At 37.7% G+C, this 21,101-nt stretch overlaps 1 protein-coding gene across 1 annotated transcript; it reads right to left on the bottom strand.

Annotated features, from left to right (window-relative positions):
* Positions 1–627: 627 nt before the first annotated feature.
* GLUD1 (glutamate dehydrogenase 1) lies at positions 628–20,361 on the bottom strand. The gene is made up of 13 exons (XM_010185891.1): positions 20,226–20,361; positions 18,465–18,545; positions 17,583–17,638; positions 16,628–16,691; positions 14,922–15,016; positions 10,834–11,013; positions 8,692–8,829; positions 7,503–7,640; positions 7,308–7,388; positions 6,334–6,457; positions 4,982–5,073; positions 2,627–2,689; positions 628–2,006 (listed from the first exon to the last, which is right to left on the bottom strand). The coding sequence occupies exons 1-13, from the start codon at positions 20,359–20,361 to the stop codon at positions 1,887–1,889; spliced, it is 1,368 nt and encodes a 455-aa protein (XP_010184193.1). The 3' UTR covers positions 628–1,886.
* Positions 20,362–21,101: the final 740 nt, after the last annotated feature.

The raw sequence follows: 21,101 nt of genomic DNA, 5'->3' as shown, positions 1-21,101 counted from the left end.
CGAGAATTTTCAGCATGTGAATTTTGGTGGAAGTAGGTTACAATTTGTCAGAGTTGAATTCTTACAATTTCGGTTTTGGTTTACTATCTATGTTTACACAAAAACTGCACTGAAAAATATGATCCAACATATAGATCTCATGTTTAGAGATCCACATCTTGATCACAGTAACTCTTTCATGGTCAAAAGATTCTCATTTTCTTTAAATATACATATATATATATATATGTATATACACACTGTACTTAGGTGATTGGAAGTACTCTTGTAACCCTGGATATCAGTATATATGATGGAGTAAGCCACTAGTTAAATGCATCACACAGGTTTATTGCTCAGTGCTAACTACTATAACAGTTCTTCACACAAATTTGAGAGGACACAGTAAACACCTGAAACAATTTACCAAATATGTCCAATTTCAAAAAAGTCTTGCTGACAGGCAAGTTCAAGAGACCAAGATCTGTATTAGTGAGCCCCACAGGATAACTCAGAGACAGTATCTTATCAGTAGGCATGTAATGAATAAACAAGCGCGCTGTGAAGATTCACAGACTGATTGTAACTATGTAAAGCTACCGAATGAAATAGAAAACAGTAATACACCAGCAGAGTAGGTTTGGAAAGGTCAACTTTTTTTAATAACTGCTCTTCTCTCCAGGTTATGTCATGCAGTTACAAAGTAGTTAGAAAAAAAGCATGAGTTTCTGGGAGGGACTAGTTGTCTTAAAAAAAACCATTCATACTCATTACATAAATAACATCTGGCACTTCAAGAGGTCTCCACTGGACGAAAGCCTTACACTTGAAAAACTGTGCTTGATCCAATATTGAGTTGAGGTCCATTTTGTTGTACTCTAATATCTTCAAAGCTTTCAAGACCTCCTGATGGTTAAAAAACAAACAAACAAAAAAGGCTGTGTGTTAAGACAGTGAGTTAACTTTATAGCAGCATTCCAGCTCCTCTATAGTATGGCCAATGGTTTCTGGGTTCAGTTTCACTTTAGTTGTTCACTGAGGCAGTATCTAATTTCAAGAAAGCCTCTGAAAGGAAAAGACTAAAAAGAACTAAAAAAAAAAATCTAAGTATGATTGCTTTTCAAATTCAGACTATCCCTTTTTTTTAAAAAAAGGAAACAACCTATAGTCAGAACAGTTATGTAGGTACTTGACTAAAAACATAAGTAGGGTCGCTTGATAGTTTTGGCTTATAAAAATATTAGTCTGTCACCTCTACATACTTCATGGTGATAGTCAGGCTAGCTTGAACAAGCAATAAAAGGCAGTCCTATAACAGCAGCACAGTTAAAAGAAAAAACATTGCCGAAAGAGAATCAGGCCTGAAGCTTTACTACAAATAAAAATTAGACTCCTATCAAAGTTAATCCCTGCTGGAGGCCCATTCTTCCTTTCACAATGCCATAGCATTGATCATACAAGGCCTTCCCGAAAGTGCCAAAGCCAAAATTACATCATTAAACAAAAGTGCATGAAGTAATAATGAGCTACGTGGTCATCTAGTACAGTATCTGATCTGAAGTCTTGAGAAGTGGCTCGGGTGGCAAGGCCACTCTTTCATACACAAAATGTACCATTTTGTTTTGTAGGTGAAATACCCAGAATGGCCCCCACAAGTGCAGATGAACGGTTATCTTCAGATACATACTTGTATACAATTTCCTAATCCACGTATTTTTATTGAAAAAAAAAAATAAAGAAAAAAAAAGACTAGTTTGGACTGAAACAAATTGAGGATAGGATCCACTGTAATGTCAGAAGAAAAGAAAATTTTGTGGTTACATGTAAACTCGTGATAAGCTTTCCCAAGAAGAGGGTACATTAACGGCAAGAGAGATGGGAGACAATAAGGAGCGGTAATGCCCTGTTTATGTAAAGGTCAGGCCAGCCTCGTTGTACACTTTGAAGACTTTCTCGATTGCATTGACATAGGCAGCTGTTCTCAGGTCCAGACCCAGGTTGTACTTCATGGCAGTGCGCATGATTTGCTGAAACAAAAAAGGTTACATGTGATTTCTGCAAGTTTCTCTGCAGGAGCTACACTAGATTTCACTTGGAGGATCCAAGTTAGGAGTATAAGAGAGCTCCTAGATTGGTATCAGAGCTCTGATCCTTTGTGGATCAATTCTAACATTTCTTGATTCCACTTACAACTGAGATCTGAAAGGGAAGAAAATCTTTCCCAGATTACTGGAGTGTGTCCCTTTTCAGGTCTTAGAAAACCATGTACCTCAGACACATGGAGAGACAAGAAGTCTCAACTACTCTTTGCCCCACTAATTAAAAATACTGCATAGAGGGATTAATCTAAAACTGCTGATGGTAAAGCACTCTTAGGTATGTGCCCTAGATCAGTCAGGTACAAGAGGACAACTAAAAGGTTTCTCATTACTAGCTTCTACTAGAAAATACTTCCTGATTTCATGTACTAGTCTCTAATGTTTAGTATACCCAGTTAAAATTGGCTGATTTTGGCACAGAACAGAAATACCTCATACAGCAACTTCCACTATAATGAACTGTATATCTACTCCTTTAACTGCAAAGAAATTCTGTACCACTCATTCACAAAGTCATGTTAAGTTCTTTTTCCTGTGAGAATATTTACCCGGGCAGAACGTTCCATTGTGTAAGCCAACCCAGAGTGGACAATGTCTTTCTCAGATGCACCCTGCAACAACAGGGAATAAAATCAGGGTTTGATCCAAAACACAAAAAGGTACTAGTCCTGTATTAGTGGACAATGACATGTTAGATTCCCACAGTTCCTGAAGCTTGCTCACTCATTTTTCTTCTAATGACCGGTGTAAGAAGCAAAACTGCCTTTACTGTGTTACTTGAAGAGCTACTTATGGTCAATTCAACTCTAAAACCTCAGACATAAGCACTGAAGTCCTTTATGTGCCTGGCTTTTAGATGCATGATGCGAGCACTTTTTATTGATGTTGTAACTACTGTTCTCAGCCTTCAGAACACATGGTAAATGTTAAAACATAAAAGCTCCCAAGAATTAATAACCTATAGAAGCTACTTGCAATTGTTTTGAAGACAGTCAGGTTTTAGGAAGGGCATGGGATCACCCATTCATATACTCAACATTGTATTGGCCCTGAGTGAATCCAGAATAACTTTGCTCCCATTAAAATGGAACAATAAATAATTGAAGACAGACTGAATTAGGATGACTCAATATCAGCTTCAATGTTTCATCATCCTGACTGCTGTAACTTACTAATAATTTGAGACCTGGCTTCACAAAATACATGCTTTCCCTCAAATACCAATTTGGGCTGGATGTAGAAATTACTACGTCAGGTCCTATGGCTTGTGTTTAAGAGATCATGGCAATTGCTTTAAGCCACGGAACCCGTCTACCAGGCTATTCATTTAGCCTAACACTTACAGAAGTGCTAGCGGCATCCTGGATCAGGCTAAAGTCCATTTCTATCATCTGACAGTAGACCAAGTTTACATGCACTTCCCCCAGCTTTTTTCTTGAGTAAGCACAGTTTTATGTTTTTCATGACTCATGGGAGTTCTTCCCTCAATAGTTTGTTCCATCACCTCCTGAACTTGTGTTTAAAAAACAAACTGACTAACCCTTTTAGCTTCCATACAACCCCTGGCAGAGCATTGCACATCTTAACTTGTCTGCTGTGTGAGAAACCATCCCTGTTCTTCATTCAGTGCCTCATTCTGCTGGTTTTGTTTGATCACATCGTGTTCTCTTTCACCCTTCCTTCCAGTGAATAATCCATCCTTATCCATCTGTTTTCACACCACTTATTCTACAGATTACTGTCTCCACCCAGGATTAGTTCAGGCCAATAGGACCTAAGTTAGTTCATTGTTCCATCTATGAGAAGCTTCCGTATCTTTGATTATTCTTGTGATCTTGCTCTGAACTTTTTTCCACATCTATAATGTTTTAAGATACAGAGACCTAAACTGCATGCGGTATTAGGAGGGTAGACACACTCTGGATTTATATTGTGGCATCACTAGTCAGTCTTATTCTTTTACCTTCAGATAATTTCTAACATTGGATTTGCTTTTTGATTGCTATGGATTTCTAAGCTTGTATTTTGTCATTACCTTCAGATGTTTCATTTGAATGCAAATGGATGAGTTCACAACCCAACACTTTATATGAAGGCTTCCCCACCCTGTATTGTTACACAATAGATAACAATGAATTTTACCTGATGCTTCTTTGCCCATTAATTCAGTCTTATAGGAACATTCTATAATTTTTCACCCAGCTCTTGTCTATATTATCCTGGAGTTACAGAAACATTGTATCAAAGTGTCTGTGGTGCGGGATCTTGTTGAAAGTTGTTTGGAAATCTAGGCAAACTTTATCAACAAGATCTCCAAAACAAGTTCTGGTAATATTTGAGGCAGTATTTTCCACTACATAGACTTTGCTAGCTAGGGTTCAAAGAAATTATGGAATCTATGTATTTATCACGTTAAGCAGCAGAAATGTGAAGTATTTAATAACAAAACAAAAGCATTAAGCATAGGTTTTTAAGTTCTTCTTGCTGGCCTACAAAAAGAATTCTTTTCTGTCTCCCTCCCTGGAAAAAAACCTCACATGGTTTGTCTAAGCAATGGTGATAGCTTGTTGCTTTGAAAAACTCCAGTATATGAACAGCAACATGCAATCTAACACTACTTACAAATACAAAATGCATCTGCACTAAAACTGTGGCTTTTTAACAGTATTGGAGGTATTTTGTATGGGCTCAAGTAGGAAGAAAAAAAAAAGAAAAAATAGCTTACTTTGAGTTCAGATAATTTGCTTGCTATATTTGTTTGGCTATCAGGTTAACTATTTACTAATGCCTTGCTTGGGTCAAAAATAGCTACATGATAGCTACAATGGTAAAGTTTAGATTACAGTTATAATGCCAGAATACAGTTACAGTTAACAGTAAAAAACACAACAGCAACTACTTACCGATATCCTGTCTTGAAATTCTGCTGTAGGCACAACTGGAATAGTTCCACCATGTTTCCCAAATTTTCTTTCCAAGCTTTCCTGGACAGACACTAGAAAGGGAAAAAAAGCAGAGGCAAGGTAACTGACAAGGAAAGGAATGTGCTCCTTAACAAAGGAGCTGACCCCAGGACTTTCAGCACTCAATGGCTGAAATGGGGGCAAAGGGAGTCACCTTATTTTTGTTTTCTAAGAAAAGGGAAAGATGTTTATTTTTCTGTTTTTATAGGTGAATGCTTCTAATATTATTAGTAATACTGCTATAGTACAATCACATGGCAAGCAACTATGGATTTGCTAATCTTACTTCGCTAACAACATAAAGCTAATAGAGCAATCTGGATTAACTTTCCTAACTGGATAGACAGCAGTAGACAAAATATTTATTGAAGTTAAAGCAATCAGTTATCTCCTATTGCTCTTTGCAAACACACTACTCGCTGAAAAAATAAAAAAAGGTCATGTGGAATTTTAGTTTTTCCTTAGGACACAAGAAGTACTTTGGTATTTTGGAACTGATACTTAATCTAAATTCTTGAAATGTAATTAGTAAGGTTTCCTAAACAACATCACAGAGTATTTCAGATGTCACAATACTGAAGTTAAGAAAGGTATTTAAATTAGAATTGCCATAACCCTCGACCACATTAGAAACACCTTGAAAGGTATCATTTATGAGAAAAAGTTACAATAAAAAACACTCAGATGTATGTTTTGACAAGTCCAGTGTCCCATGATTCTCAGATGTTCTCTACAGAATATTGTTTAAAATGGAGCAATAGCCTGCAGATCTCTCCCATTAAGCTTCCTTTCTCCAGGTAATCGGTATTCTGGCTCAGAAACTGGGTAGCACAGAATGACCATAAGTGGAGCTGGAAGGCATAAGATTTTTACAGCGCCTATACCATTTGTACTATTGCCCTCTATAGAAATCCTCTGTTGTTGTAGAACAATGTTACCCACTCAAACTTTGAATACTTCTCAAATACCAAGTGTACAGCTGAAAGATGTTTATTAACAAGTAATAAGTGTTTCACATAAGTGGTCTGAGTTCATTATTTTCACCAAACTGAAGAAAGTATCTCTCTACGAATTAAAAGATAACTGGAAAAGTATGTATTTAACTTAAATGATTAGAGTTGCAAGTTAGTTAACATATCAAATCTTTCCTGCTCTTCAGCATGCAGCAGGGAAAGACCTGTGGGAAACTGAGGTGAATTTAAAACAGTTCTGTATTCATTTCTCCTACATTTGGTGTTTGCTAGTCCAATCTATTAATTAAGCAGTGAGTGAAAGCAGAACTGCGCACTTACTGAGCAAATGGTAGTTTGAATCCCTTTCATACTTAAAAGTCAAGCGGCCATAGCTGACGTGGTTCAAGTTTTTCAGCCACTCAAAATAGGATACTGTTACACCCCCAGCGTTCAGGTAAAGATCCTGCACAAAAATAGCAAATGTCCTGAATTGTGACCATGTGACAAAGAGCTCTGTTGTATTAAGGAAAAGAAAGCATAAGTATTATGTACAAAGTATTTGTTTAAAATGCAGTACAGAAGAGAATCCAGCTGTTATTCTTACATGACTACACTTATCCTCTTCTGCAATTCTGGGATTACTTCTACTGATTTAAAAGAGGACCTGACTTTAGAACATGCGATGTTCAGATGTACTCGACTACTTTCTTTCATTTTAGCACAAGTTTTTAATGAAGAAAATTAGGGCATTTTTAGGCCATCTCAGTGAGTAAAGGTCACTTTTTCTAGCAGTATCGCTTGATCAGGACATGCTTTCTTTGGGAATGGGTTATTGTTATACCTGGATAGGTCTTATTCTTTCAAATTATCTCTATTGGCAACATTTACTCTATACAATCTACGATATACAGTTCTGTTAGAGCATCTCCCAGAATCACAATGTTCACAAACAGATTGGCCAGTGTATTTACTCTGCCTTTTTGCCTAGTGGATTATCTAGTTAAGCAAATGTCAGCTAATACTCCAAAACACAAAACTACAGATTTAAGAACAATTGTGGATTGTTTTCTCTTCCAAAAACATAGCCTTCATGTAATAGTTATCTTTGGAAATTTACAGTTGGAGAGAGATCTTAAAGTAATTACCACCAACCTTAAGCAATGTTGACACTCATTTCCTACACATCAGTTGTTAAAAATCACTCTACAAGAATGAATGGCTATTAATAAAAATGTTCAATAAATAGCATCCTGCTGCAATTCACAGAAGTATCACCCTTGTAATGAAAATCAAAGGTCATAATAGAACCTTACAGGGATAACCATGATATTCCGCTCCAAGAAGATTTTGTCAGCTTCAGGCGTCGTAGGCCCATTGGCACCTTCAGCAATAATCTGAAAGGAATCACAGTTGAATAACTCAGAGGTATAAGTTTCTGTCCATGCTAATTATTAGTATTTAAGCAGGCCTTCTCTATTTTTCATTTGCATTTGAACTGTCCAACTTACTTTTGCTTTAACTTTGTGAGCGTTGGCCTTAGTCAGCTGCTTCTCGCTGGCAGCTGGGATGAGAATGTCACAGTCTGTTTCCAGAATACTGCCCTCAAGTGTCTGTGCTTTAGGGAAGCCCATGATTGTTCCGTTTTGCTGTTTGAAGGAAAAAAAACCAGGGTGTTTTTAGTGTGTGTGTATTCATATGACTTCCTTTCCTTCCTCTAACTTTCAGAAAAGGAAAAAGGGAGAAGCAACAGCATTAGAGAGACAGCACACAACATAATTCCTGTCTTTACTTAGATTAGGCATAAAAAGCAAGCTACAAAGCTTGGGTAACAGCCTAAGTTCCTATGATTGAGGCATAACTGCTCCTTGGCCAAAGACACTGTTAACCACATGGGCTCTGGACTACTTAAAAAAATATAGTCCCTTGCAACTCTTAGAATACATGGCAAATGCAATAGTTTTCAAACAACTAAAATGATCCACCAGTCTGCTACACGCAGGATAAGTCGCATCACATAAGATTTAGATGTACCATTTTAAAATTCAGTTGTACAATGATAGCCTTTGTTTACTGTGTTTTCATTCTTTTGAGAAAGCAGGTGATGTATTCAAGTAATCCCTATGATAAAGAAAACAAAACAAATAAGCCCCTTAGAAACTCTAAGTGGAGTATGTCCCCTGAAGACTGCTTCACTGGAAACTGAAATAAACCATATCCAGTTTCCATTATAAACCACACATCCAAGTCACGCTGTCAGAAAAGCTTTCATTTTTTGAGAAACATTCAATAGGTAAGAAGCAGCAAAAGTGCACTTTGAAGACTTAGATGTCCATATACTTGTGATTCTCAGTAAGGAATCCTTCAGGAACCTCTTTGCTTTTCTTCCTTGAGACATCCTTCCTAGCTCAGTCATAAGAAAGGCAAAATAATAATGAACTCTAATTCTGAAAGTAATTAGCCTGCACAGATGCAAGTCCTTGCCATTTTTTGGAGTGTCAGGTGAAAGGGTAAAAAAAGTACCACCTGTATTCATACTGGGGATAAGGAGAAAGTCAGAAGAATCAACATTCTTAAGTCATTTTGTAAGTACTAATTGCAGTTTGATTTAAATACCACAAATTAACACCAGTCCAGTCATCCTACGTGCTTGCAAAGCTGACAAAATTGAAACTATTTTTGCTCAGCTAAGTTTCATACCAATTTGTAATCTTCTAGTTCCTTTGGGTCAATCCCATCAGGATTCCAGATAGAACCATTGAACTCTCCAACAGCCACGCACTTTGCTCCAAAACGATGCAAGTATCTCATAGAATGCAAGCCCACGTTACCAAATCCCTAAAGGTAGAAAGAAAAAAGGAATAGTAGTTAACTCTTCAACTACAATGATGATTACTGCTAAGGCTTATATAGCTTTGAATAGCTTTAAATAGTACTTCATCTATTGTTATGTCGTGGCATTAGATGATGCATACAGGAAAGACAGAAAAAAATCTATGTGCATTAAAGTCTGAATACTATTATAGAAATTATGCATTGTAGCCAGCAATGTACAGTTGTGATAAGTTTTTTATACTGGAAATAGAGAAGGGAAGTGTTAATGTTACTAGAAAAGTGTCAAAACTATGGTATTTATCAACATAGTAACATTATATGTATCTATTTTATAACTGGCAGTGTCTTAGAAGGATTAATGGATTTTTGTATGACCATTCTAAAATTTGGTTAGCATTCTGATGGGACAAGGGGTAACAGTTTTAAACTGAAAGAAAGTAGATTTAGACTGGATATTAGGAAGAAATTCTTTACTGTTAAGACGGTGAGGCCCTGGCCCAGGTTGCTCAGAGAAGCTGTGGATGCCCCCTCCCTGGCAGTGTTCAAGGCCAGGTTGGATGGGGCTTTGAGCAACCTGGCCTGGTGGGAGGTGTCCCTGCCCATGGCAGGGGTTGGACTGGGTGAGCTTTAAGGTTCCTTCCAACCCAAATTATTCTGTGATTTGCAGGCCAAGAAATATTCTCATTTAATTTGGGTAAGGAAGGCTTATAAGTGTAAAACCATCCCAGAATGGAAAGCATTAAACAAGAATATAATTAATTCTTCACATTAAAACATACAAACTAGTAGGAAGCCATGTAATTTCTAGTACATTTCTGAAGTGTTCCTGTACATAATAGAATTTACGTTTAGATAATCTTGCATTTCATTGGCATGTTTTACATCCTTACAGGTGTAGAAAAAACCTAATTCCAGGCCATTATTCAACATTCTGGATATAAAGGAGCACACATGGCAGACCAAGGTCACACGATCCATGTCAAAAGGTTTGTAGTAAAATTCTATGCTAGAAAAAAAGCTGACTTTAACATAGCTCAAATTACATTTAGGATTTTAACTTATATATTAGAAGCAAACTTTAATACAACAGTTTGTCACGCAGCAGTTTGCAATGCTGTATCCTCATTTTCCTAGAGGAATCTCCAGCTATTCTTTTGGTCATGCTTCCAGTCTAAGTTACCCTTAAGTGCCTGTTGGTTAGCCCTCTCCCAGGCACGAAAACGCCAAAGTGCAAGGAAGGAGTGTGCTGCTGGGTCTGTGCAGGGCACAGATGTTTGTATCAGCCCACTAGAGCACAACTTGGAGGTTACAATTACTCTGCTATTTCTAACAATCAGTGTGTTGGTCTAAAACCAACAAGACAAAGCAATCCCCCAAAACCTCCATTTAACTTATTGTTCAAAGCTGAACAGAACAAGCTGTATTTTAAAAACTTTTAAGATTGATAAAGCATATTACTGAATACTAAACTCCTTTAAAATTCAACTACATAAATCCTGAAGTCTTACAAACACCAAATAAGTACATTCTACCCTACAAATTTAGGGATAAGGTATTGGTTTCTACTTTTCCAACTGTTCTTTCCATAGTGGAACAAGAATATAACCCCCAATCCCTTCTCTCCCTGTTTTTTGTTTTTAATTACAAAACAGTGCAATAAATTTTGTGTAGGCAGCACAAAGAGTGTCACAGCTCTCTGAAAAGTGTGCAATGCCTTAAAGAACTCCTGTAGTAGTATTTCACTTTGTTCTTCGCAGCCTACGTTTATAAAGACTGGACAGTTGGCTTTCAGCTTGTAGAGTGCAATCAAAAGTTCAGTTTTTAAGAGGCAGTCCAAAATAAAGGGCACCTATGTTGCTTGAAAAGTGTTTCTAAAGTTTGAGACTAAAGGTTAACTTAGAAGTTGTAAAAGCCTAACAGAATTTATTGCTACAGCTCTTTTTTAAAAGCAGCTCTACTGGAAGTTTGCTTACTACTTCTTCCCTGCAGTTGAAGGAAAAAAGTTACCTGAACAGCAAATGTTTTATCTCCAAATCCGGGAGTCATTCCTAATATACTCATGTATGATGCTTCATTGATGAAATTCTCAATTCCATGGAAGAGACCACGACCAGTTGCAGATATACGCCCATGGATTCCGCCCTGGCTGATGGGTTTACCAGTAACACAGGCATGTGCGTTGATATCCTGTAGAACAGTTAAGGACTTGTGAGCTATGGAATTAATCAAAGAACAGCTGAAACAGTAAGTTTTGTACACTTTAGAGATAAGGGAAAATAGGAATTGTGAGAGTCAGAACATGATACACTTTATCTACATTTAGTTTGTAAAGATTATTTCCTTCCTGAGCCTGTGTGAACAACTTCTCAGAAGTACTCTAGTAAACGATGGAAAAGCTGCATAATGCAATATTGGATATGCTCTGTAATTTTTTTGTTGCATTTAAGCATATATGTGAGCTTCAGTGTGGTTAATTAAATATGGTGACATCTCCGTTGCACTGTTAGCAAAGTGTAGGCCTTTGACAACTCAAAAAGCTTTGAGGAATGTTTCTCAAAATTAGCTCCTATTACAGCCATAATTTCCATCCTTATTCTTGACATTGGAATTTTTTAAAGGGCTCAGAAATAGCCTTGGACTGATCACAGCTGAAGCTGTTTAACCATCTTTAAATGGTGTTTATAGTGTTCCTTTATATCAAATTCAGTTATTTAGAAACAATAATACAGATGTAATACCTTCCTGCTGTCAGAATACAGTGATGTTTGATCTCAGAGGAAAATGTACACTATGAAGGTCATATGGGATGAGTTACAACAAGCATTTAGTAGTTTTACTCAGAAAAGCAATAAATACAATCAAGACTCCTTCTTTAATTTGGTGGTAATCCAATTAAAATTTTCCGTATGCTAGACAGCTAGCCAAAATAAAACAGACTATTTGAAACCAAAGTTAATTTTTTCAAATTGAAACAAAGAACTTGAAAAAAATCTCTTCCAAACTAGACATTGTTTGGCCTCTCTCTTCTGTCACCACTGGTTCCCATGCTCTCCACACCCTGGGAGCAGAGTCAGAGTGGCTTGGCATCCAGCACAGCTGAATGAGTAGGGATGAAAGAGAATCTACTGAAATAAATCTGCCAGCAGCCGGATGGGTTTTTATGCCACCAGCCACATATTCACTGGGAGGCTCCCTCCACCTCTTCACTTGTGCCAAATGCATTTGCATGTCTGTGGCATGAGTGCAAGACGCTTGGTGAGAGGAAGGAAAGGAGCAGACAAAAGTAGGTGTAGGCAGAAAGGCAGGACATTACTAGAGCCATTCGAAAATGATAGTGAGTCAGCCCTGTAAGGCCAAAGATAACCCCTATTTAAAAACAATACAAGTGATGCTGGGCTTGCCACAACATTCCTAATTCAGTTTCCCAAAATGTAGCTACATTGCTCTTATAAAGCCTTATGCTCCCTCTGGCGGCATAGTGACTATACACAACATCTGTGGTGGCACTTGGATGCATTTTTAGGTTTCATTCTGTTTCAGATTGAAACTACAGTTTAGCTTTCATGCATTCACAAAGGAAGAAGTCTGTTGGACAAATACTAAAGTCCCTTCACAGGTCCCAAATGGCAGTTAGATGTGTCAGGAAGTACAGAAGAATGGAAAGGAAGAATTTAATCAAAAACTTTAGCCATATATAAATCAGTGATCCAGCAACTTAAGATGGATTTTCTGGAACAGTTAACATGGTAGTTATTAAAGACTTGCTTGGTTTGGCAAGAAAACAGAGCACAAAGTGAGGGCAGGTCCAGGTTTTCTTAAAGTCACATATACCAATCACAGTTGATGTCAAAGTCCTAAAAACTTTGGTTTTAAGTCAATCAAAAAAAGGTTTTAACACATCACTCTCTACAACTACCCCAAAGGAGGTTGTAGCAAGGTGGAGGTCAGTCTCTTCTCCCTGATAGCTAGTGATAGGAGAGGAAACAGCCTCAAGTTGCACCAGAGGAGGCTTAGGTTGGATATTAGGAGGAATTTCTTTACTGAAAAGGTTGTCAAGCATTGGAACAGGCTGCCCAGGGAGGTTGTTAAAAGTCGAGTAGATGTCATGCTCAGGGACATGGTCTAGTGGCAGCCTTAGTAGGGCCGCATCAATGGTTGGACTCAATGATGTTAGGGTCTTCTCCAACCAAAATCATTCTATGATTCTATGATCTTGGGCCAAAAAAAAAGATCATGGCTTTTAATGAGAAGCTTGTGCTAGCATTAAAGACTTCTGTATCAAAGACTAATAGTTGGCCAAGTTCAGACACTGAACTTTTGCTTGTTTCTTAACCCCTATCCACACTGCAATAATGTCCTTGCCTCTCCAGATTCCTGGCTCTGTATGTCAGGTTTTGAGCAGACTTCTCCTAACTGTTTGTATCTGTTATTTGGCTTTTCCTTTTCACTTCAAGCTTCCTGAACACATCTGTGTGCAAACACTGAGTTGTCAGGTATGTAGATTTCTCCGACAGATCCCTCTCACCAAAGAGTTATCTTTCCACTCAACTGAATGTAGTCCCTTGCACAGCTTCCATCTGTTTGCTGAATTATGGTTAATTTCACCTTTGTTTAATAGTAATTTTCTGCTCTTAGTTCCCTTTCTTCCTTCCTTTATAGTCACTTTCATATATTTGGTATTCCTTAATCTTTTAAGCTTTAAAGGTTTAAAGTTTTAAAGAAAATATTTATATTTACATATGTAAATAATGAAAAGCAAGTAATGCTTTACAGTAATATCCCTAATCTAACAGCTCTGTGTAAAAGTTATTCAAATCAGCATGCCACAGACTATTCCTCAAGCATTCCTTTTTTGCCCCCCATAAGATATCTTAGAATGTATTTCAGACCTACAACAAACTGGGCCACCTCATCCTCCTATTGTAAAAGGCATCAGACAGCACAGGACAAGTACTTTGCCAAGAGATTGTCTCAGGAAAGCCAGGAACATCTTGAACAAACATGCCAGAGAGAAGTAAGTGTTGGGTGGCTCTAACACCTTGTTACTGGGGACGTACACCCTGTTGTTTTTCTGAGGAACTGTTGGAAGGCACTGCAGAAAGTGAAAAGAAAGTGTCTTTTCAATACAAAAGGAGTTGGGATAGGCAAACATGTGATAGCTTATCATATTAACACACTAATATGAAGCTATGGAAAGACTCCTTAGCAAAGTATGACCTGCTGGAGTAGCAGAAACATCTGAAAGAGAAGCCAGAAAGTTTGGGTGGCATGGACAGTAGAGCTTGCAGAAACAAGTTGTCCGTAATACATTTTTCTTTTGTCTAACCTGTCAAAAGTATACAACAGAAGTGTTTAGTCATCACTCGTGTTTTTGGTACAGTCAAAACAGGTACAGATAACCCCAGCAACATAAGGACAAAGGCCAAATTAAGGGCTATAATTAAAAACTGATTTTCATAACTTTGATTTTTTTTTATTACTTTCTGGGCAATAAATTGTATCAGTGTCCTTTTGTTTTACATTTTGGAGAATTTGCTGAAGTCTGCACTGATTACTTGTTACTTTTAGGGGACCACAGAGAACTTTTAATACTTTTACAGGTTATATCAATAGTGCAGACTTAATTTACATTGTCTCTTGAATGCACAAAACCAGAGCATTTCTTTAATAACACCTGTAAATTCAGTAGTCTGAAATGGAAAGATTTCAGTACTTTATGCCAACTATTATGAACTAATTGTTTAACAACTTTAAATTAGTAATTATAGTGCTAATGAAAAACAGAGGGAAAGGGTAGAAATAGAAATCAATTTTAGACTGAGACCTTTAAAAGCAGTGTATTTTCTTTTTGCTGAACAGCTGCAATCAGTATTGTATCAAACCTAAGTCTGATATAAAAATATTAACCTTAAAGCTATTTTTTCATTTGTGCCCTAAAAACCTCACACCAATTAAGTTGTTACAGTTTGCAAGAATATATTTAGATCCACATAATTAAATAAAATATACGATTAAGCAGCTTGGTAATGAAATTCTAGATAAAACTATTTCTGCGAAGACCAAGAAAGCTTTTCTACTTCAAAGCCAAAACTTACATAGTGTCCTATGGTACTGGCATAGGTGTCAGCAATCCAGGACATCTCCCTCTCCCCTGTGCTCATATCAGGAGCAGGCACATCAACACCAGGTCCTGTTGGCAACAGTGAAAACAGCTTTTAAGGATCAAACATGAATAGTTATCTTCAACGTTATTCCCTTGGGAACTGTGCAAGGCTTGGCAAGAGAAGAACTGTTTCCCTGTTTAATCCTCAGTTTATTATGCAAGAAGCAGATTCTTCTCAAGTCAATTCAGTTTTAGATGCTGTTCACACATTTGTACAACACTGTCAAAACCTCCAACCTTTCACACAAGCCATTCAGTACAATGAAGGCCACTTTGTTAATAAAAAGTCAGCGTTAAGATAATGCATCAAAAGCATATTTATATTTTTTTTTACGATCACTGCTGTAACAACAGGACAGGTGCTTTCTAGGTAAGATTTCTATACACCATGTTGTTAATTGAGGGGTTTTTTCACATTAGAATTTCCTTTTTGTTCCTAGGTGACTTTAAAAATTGAAGATAGGCTGTTCCTAGTCATCGCACTGTAGCACATGCATTTTATGTTACCCTCCACTTCAAGAAGAGACATTACATCTTTCTTGATGAAATAAAATCTTTCACACATCTGTTGTAACAAAAACAAATTCAGTCTGTTTTTTTCTAGATAACTAAAAATAGCATTTGCCAAACCTATTTAAGATCAGAGGGACTCCCTCAACAAGATTTTAAAGGCAACTCCACATGCACCAATTTTTTTCTAAGTATTTTTAAAAGGTTTGTGAAGGCTCTATGGTTGTTGCTACACAGCTAAGAAGGAAGACAACTTTAATCAAACTATTTTAATTGTCACTGAACTAACAATCACAATATCTGGCATAGTGTACAGTACTACCCTAGTCACATGTAACATCGATAAGTGTGCTTATACAGAAGCTTTAGATGAGAAACACACTTAGCTTAAGGGCAAGAAAACGCAGATAAATGGATATGGACTCCCAGGGGCAGTTAAGACATTAGAAATACCTGACAGGCCTTTAACTAGATATGTGCCTTATTGTTTATTTGAATAAGAACCTCTTCCAGGTAAAGATCCTCCATTTAATTACAAGTTGAGCTAGCAACATTCAGCTTTCTCCAGGGGAGACTTCCAGATAGCAACTCCAGACAGCAAGCTATCAGAACAACTCAGGGTTGAGTGTGAATGTTCACCTACGAACACGACAGAAGCTGAGGTTCTGTTGCAACAGGCACCTATGCTTCTCTTGTACCCTGCAGTTGCTATGGCTGAAGTCATAAACTTTCTCTGGGGTGGATCTTCTATTTCCTTCCTCTGTTTCCTCATATATCTGCCAAAAGCCTCAACTGAGACTACAGGAAACAGTGACAGTGAAGAGTCTGGTATTAGAGGTTAAAATGGCAACAAACTTGGCCACAATTTTATAATCCACCTCTAAGAGAAATGTGATTAATTTTGGGTCCTGTGGCTTTTCATAGCAGAACCTGAAAAAAGACACGGTTCCCTTTAAAATGCACTAAGATGCAACGACTCAATTCTTTGTGACTCTTTGCTGGAAGTTCTATACCCAAATAACTTACAGCTCTCAAAAATACAGCTATTTAAGAATACTACCTAGTCGATGCTGTCAAAGGACAATAGATCAGATTCCCAAATTTTAATAGTAAAATTGCACAACGTACCAATAAAGCCCTTTTTTGCCAGCTCAATGGTAAACCTTCTTGTGATCTTTTCCAATTCATTGTCCTACAGAGAAAACGCAATAAATATCACAAGAAATCATTAGTGTTTATCAACATTTGCTAGAACTTACGCCTAAGCATAAACAGATGCCCTTTTGTTTTAGAAGAGGGGATGATTCAGATATTTATATAATTTACATGCCACTCCCTAACAGACCATTGGTATTCAGGCAGCACGCGGAAACATTCGGCTTTCTTTCCGTACATTCTGATCCACGACAAGTCAAGAGTGTGGCACAGGAAGAACCACCTGTGCTTGCAGCAGAGGTTTTCAGCAAAGAAATCTGATAGCCTATGCGAGAGACTTAAAACCAGCAACAGCAAGAGTCGGCCTGCCAGTTGTGTAATCAACACAGCAGAACGACTTCACACGAATCCTTACAGGAGTTTGGAGCTTAGATTATCTGACACATGTTCTAGTATTCCTTTCTGTGCAAGTTATTTTAATTAGGGCAAGAAGGCAAGCCTGCAGTAAACTTTTTATAAGCCAAGTTAGTTATTATTCACACTGGAACACTGCATAGAAAGGTTTAATGGAGCATAAAACTATTCGTCAAAATAAACAAAAACATTAACTTTTTTTTAAGAGTAATTTAATTTAAGCCTTTAGTAACAGTATCAACTTGAAAAAAAATCAGGTTCCAAATTATTTGTAGTCTTCTGATTTTAAGGAAAAAAAAAAGAGTAATAAATAATTGAAGTATTCCACCTCTGAAACACACACCTTTTAAAAATTCTTTTCCTACCTATTGCACACACAGGCTAAATTCAGCCTTTACAGAGGCAGAGGTGACAGGCAGTTTTTAAGTGGTCAGTAATGCCGTCAGAAGAGCTTTTTTAACTGGCTGGCTTCAGTACTGCAGGTAACCAAATTTTTATCTATGATTAAGCTTACTGTGTAGTTCTTGGGATTGATCTTGACACCAGCCTTTGCCCCACCAAATGGCACATCTACAAGAATGCAAAGGAAAATAATTTTACTTTTTCAACAATAAAGGCAGAACGCATCAGTAATGTGTGTGAAGAATTGTATCTTTGATTTTAGCAATGAATTTGGTTTTGCCACATTTAGGGCTTCGCAAGCTAAGCTATAATCTCATATAGGTACTCCTATAAAAGCAGGAAATCTTTCAAGGGCAGCTTGAAAATGGTCTTTGAAGCTCAGAAGTTCATGATTTTAATTTTCTATGCTTCAAGCTCTTGTACTTGGCACTTGTAGAAACACTATGCTTTATATTTTATATTCTACTAGTTTAGCTCAAAAACTTTACGTTGGAAGTCCTAAGCAAAATGTCTCTATAAGCACTAAGAAAGTATTTTGTTTTCTTATACGTAATGTGCAGATTCTCAACTCTACAATTTAGTAGCTAGGTACGAATTATACTTCTTTATGACCCACAAAGGAATTTTATCCTTCTCTCTCCACAGCTCTCCTGCCTGAATCCTGTTCCCCCTAAAATTAGCCTTCTCCTAATCCAAGTTCATCATACTTTCATTTGAGTTCAAAAGCGGTACTTTTACTGGAGGGGTAACTAGCAGAATCTGGCCTTTTCAAATTAAAATGTAACTTTATTCAAGCGTCTACAGTAACAGCAGAGAGAATGTGTGTTATTATTTTGGGGACTATATATTTTTTTCCCCATCTTGCTGCAGATTTTAGTCAGAGATTAGCATCTAAAACACAACTTAATTTAATCCTTTAGATGTTTTTCTGTAAATTACATCAGTAATGATTGAAATTAAAGATTGTATCCTTGCTTGTAAAATTATCACTTACCGACCACAGCACATTTGTACGTCATTAGAGATGCCAAGGCTTTCACTTCATCCACGCTGACATCCAAACTATAACGAATACCTGCAAAAGACACATGAGAGAAAAGGGAATTCACTGAACAACTTCACAGGTATGTATAAATCGGGAAAGTTAATTCTAGACCAGCCATCAATAACATGCAAGTATGTATTCTATCAACTTAACTGCTTTAAGACTTAATGAACAATCCTCCATTCTCCTACTTAGACATCTATCTTTTACCTAGGAGAAATTCAAGATCTCAGCATTTCTCTGTGAGGTAGTTTAACAGCAGCACTCAACCTTGGAACAAAAGTGAATATTCTTTGGGAGGAAGATGAGGCAAGCTGATAGGTAACTTGGAGTAGAGTTTTCAAGAGGCTGACAGAACTCATCAGCATCCCCATAAGATCTTTAGCTTTGGACATTGCTCATTGTACATACAAGATGAACCTTGTTCCTGAATATAACTGAGCAGTACAGGTCATAATCAAGATCTCTTTCCTAGAGTAATACAAGCTCCTGTTAAGTTATAAGCCTTGCAATACCTTGGCTGTGGCGTGCAAAACCATACATAGCTTCAGAGCTCTGGCTGCTAGCCACAACCACATAACAGAAAGCAGCAAGCCACTCTACTAATTCAAATTTGTTCAAAATATTTTTATGGAATAAATTTATCCCAGCAAGCCTGTGTGACCAGGCCACTCCTCACACACCTGCATTCCCTGCTCTGAGTCATTCAGCAGAACTGCCAAGTGTGTGCTGGCACACGGTCCAGATGGAAAATCAAATGGTTGTGGTCTGGTAGCAGCTCAGATGCAAAATGGGTGATCCCAGCCTTCAAGGCAGTTCAGAACTGAGGGGAAAAGGATTACACAAAGGTAGGGAGATCTGTCACCTGCCTCACTCTTACCAGTCTCCTAAAAGAAATGGATTGCAGCTGTCCAATAAATTGATTGAAGATTGATCATAGTTAAAATCCATGTATTTTGCAGGTAGTTGCAGAGTAGAAAGTATTTCTTAACTGAACTGACAGGGCACATACACAGAACTGCAGAAGCCTGAACATGACATTTAAGACCAACACACTGTGCAAAGTCATGGGGCCACAGCAAAAAAAACCAAACCACTCCAAACGTACAGCTGTATGTTAGCTTCTACCCAAACTTCTCCTACATCACTAAGCATATAGCAGAGCCATGAAGAATTTATTATGCCCACCTCTGCTGGCCAAATCCTTGGCTGTAGGTTGTGCCAAGCTGCATGGTGGTTTGTAGCAGGCACAGAGTGTCCTTTAGATGCTTGGACAGGGCGCCACAAATTTTCTATTTTGTAGAGAGAAGACCATATTCAGGTCCTCAGGAGTGAAAAAAGGCCAGCATACATTATCCAAACTAAAGCACTTATGCTGCTATGAAAGCCATTCCTGAATGCTCTGGAAACAATCCCAGATTCAAAGGAACTGAGTGCTGCTCAAATAAAGCTGAGGGCCAAGTGCTACTTTCTTCTGAGAGTTGAATCAGTAAAAGAAAGAACAGACTTTAAATTTAGTATGTATATGGGGGAAGGTGGTCTCCAAAAGCAAGCTAACTAGTTTCTAACTTAGGTAGCTGCAAGGTGTTAATTTCTGGACTTTCAAGAACTTTCTCACAGGAAGTAATGTTCCAAATGTAATTGGAATTTATCAGAGACCAACAGACCAGTCAAAGTTAAAAAAAAAATGCATGTTGTAACACCTCTTACTCTGATCCTTCAGAGTTGTTATCTTCCTGCCAAGCTCTGAGCAAGAACAACCACCTATGGCACTGACTGTCACGCCTGGGGACACTGTTCCCTCCTGGCTGAGCAGGTACTCTGCGGGCAGGCCTCGGTTCAGCATTGCTCAAGCCAGCCAGGTTTGAAGGCACAATCTACGCTGGGTAGAAATGAACTCTGCTCCTCCACCCCGAGCTGAACCAGGTCACTGCGTATTTATTCAACCCGTATATTTATTCAATATGCTGCATCTAAAAACCAGTTTTGCTATATAACTACACTCCTACAGGCACACAAATGTTGTTTATAGATATATGGAAAACAGCAGGGGCCTAAATAGTTAAGGATAGTTATTTTGTACAGTTTTAACAGAGAAACAAAATACAAAAGAGCAGTCTCTTCTGTGCATCACATGAAAGGTGGGACCTGAAAAGGTGAACGAGCAGCAGTTTAACTGGAAGACTCATGTGCGAAACAGCTACATCTCCAGTTTCCCTGTATTACAGTCAAAGGTTACTATAAACTTTACTGTAATAAATATTAAACTTTCATACCAAGGGAAACAGGGAAACAATCCCAGGCTAACAAAGTACTGAAAGGCTTTCAGCTGAGATGCCTATTTGTCATCCATGTACATACACAATAGGAAAAACTTTCAGACTCGAGGCTGAAACTGCCCTTTTCTGGACAACTTCCTATTTTAGAGCAAGATTTAGCTTCTTTTCTAGCCTTTTAAACAGCTTCAATTGAAATGGCTTGTCTGCTGGCTTTATCTTCTTAAGTGGAAGACTAGTCAGTTCTGAGAGTTGCGCTGACTCAACTAGCCACATTGCCCCAGTTTCTCTGCTAAAACGTTTCCTTACA

This window comes from Mesitornis unicolor, unplaced genomic scaffold (assembly GCF_000695765.1).
Source record: "Mesitornis unicolor isolate BGI_N332 unplaced genomic scaffold, ASM69576v1 scaffold10656, whole genome shotgun sequence".
Taxonomy (NCBI): domain Eukaryota; kingdom Metazoa; phylum Chordata; class Aves; order Mesitornithiformes; family Mesitornithidae; genus Mesitornis; species Mesitornis unicolor.
Note: the sequence above shows the minus strand (reverse complement) of the source record. Positions and strands in the feature narration are given on the sequence as shown.

What these genes read in the sequence shown, in the direction of transcription:
- GLUD1 (XM_010185891.1), bottom strand. Translation starts at nt 20,361, where the DNA reads ATGCTGAACCGAGGCCTGCCCGCAGAGTACCTGCTCAGCCAGGAGGGA. An exon ending in AACTAGAAGATTACAAATTG is followed by an intron (nt 7,641 to 8,691) that starts GTATGAAACTTA and finishes TCCTTCAAACAG; the next exon opens with CAAAACGGAACAATCATGGG. An exon ending in GGAATATCATGGTTATCCCT is followed by an intron (nt 6,458 to 7,307) that starts GTAAGGTTCTAT and finishes ATTTTTGTGCAG; the next exon opens with GATCTTTACCTGAACGCTGG.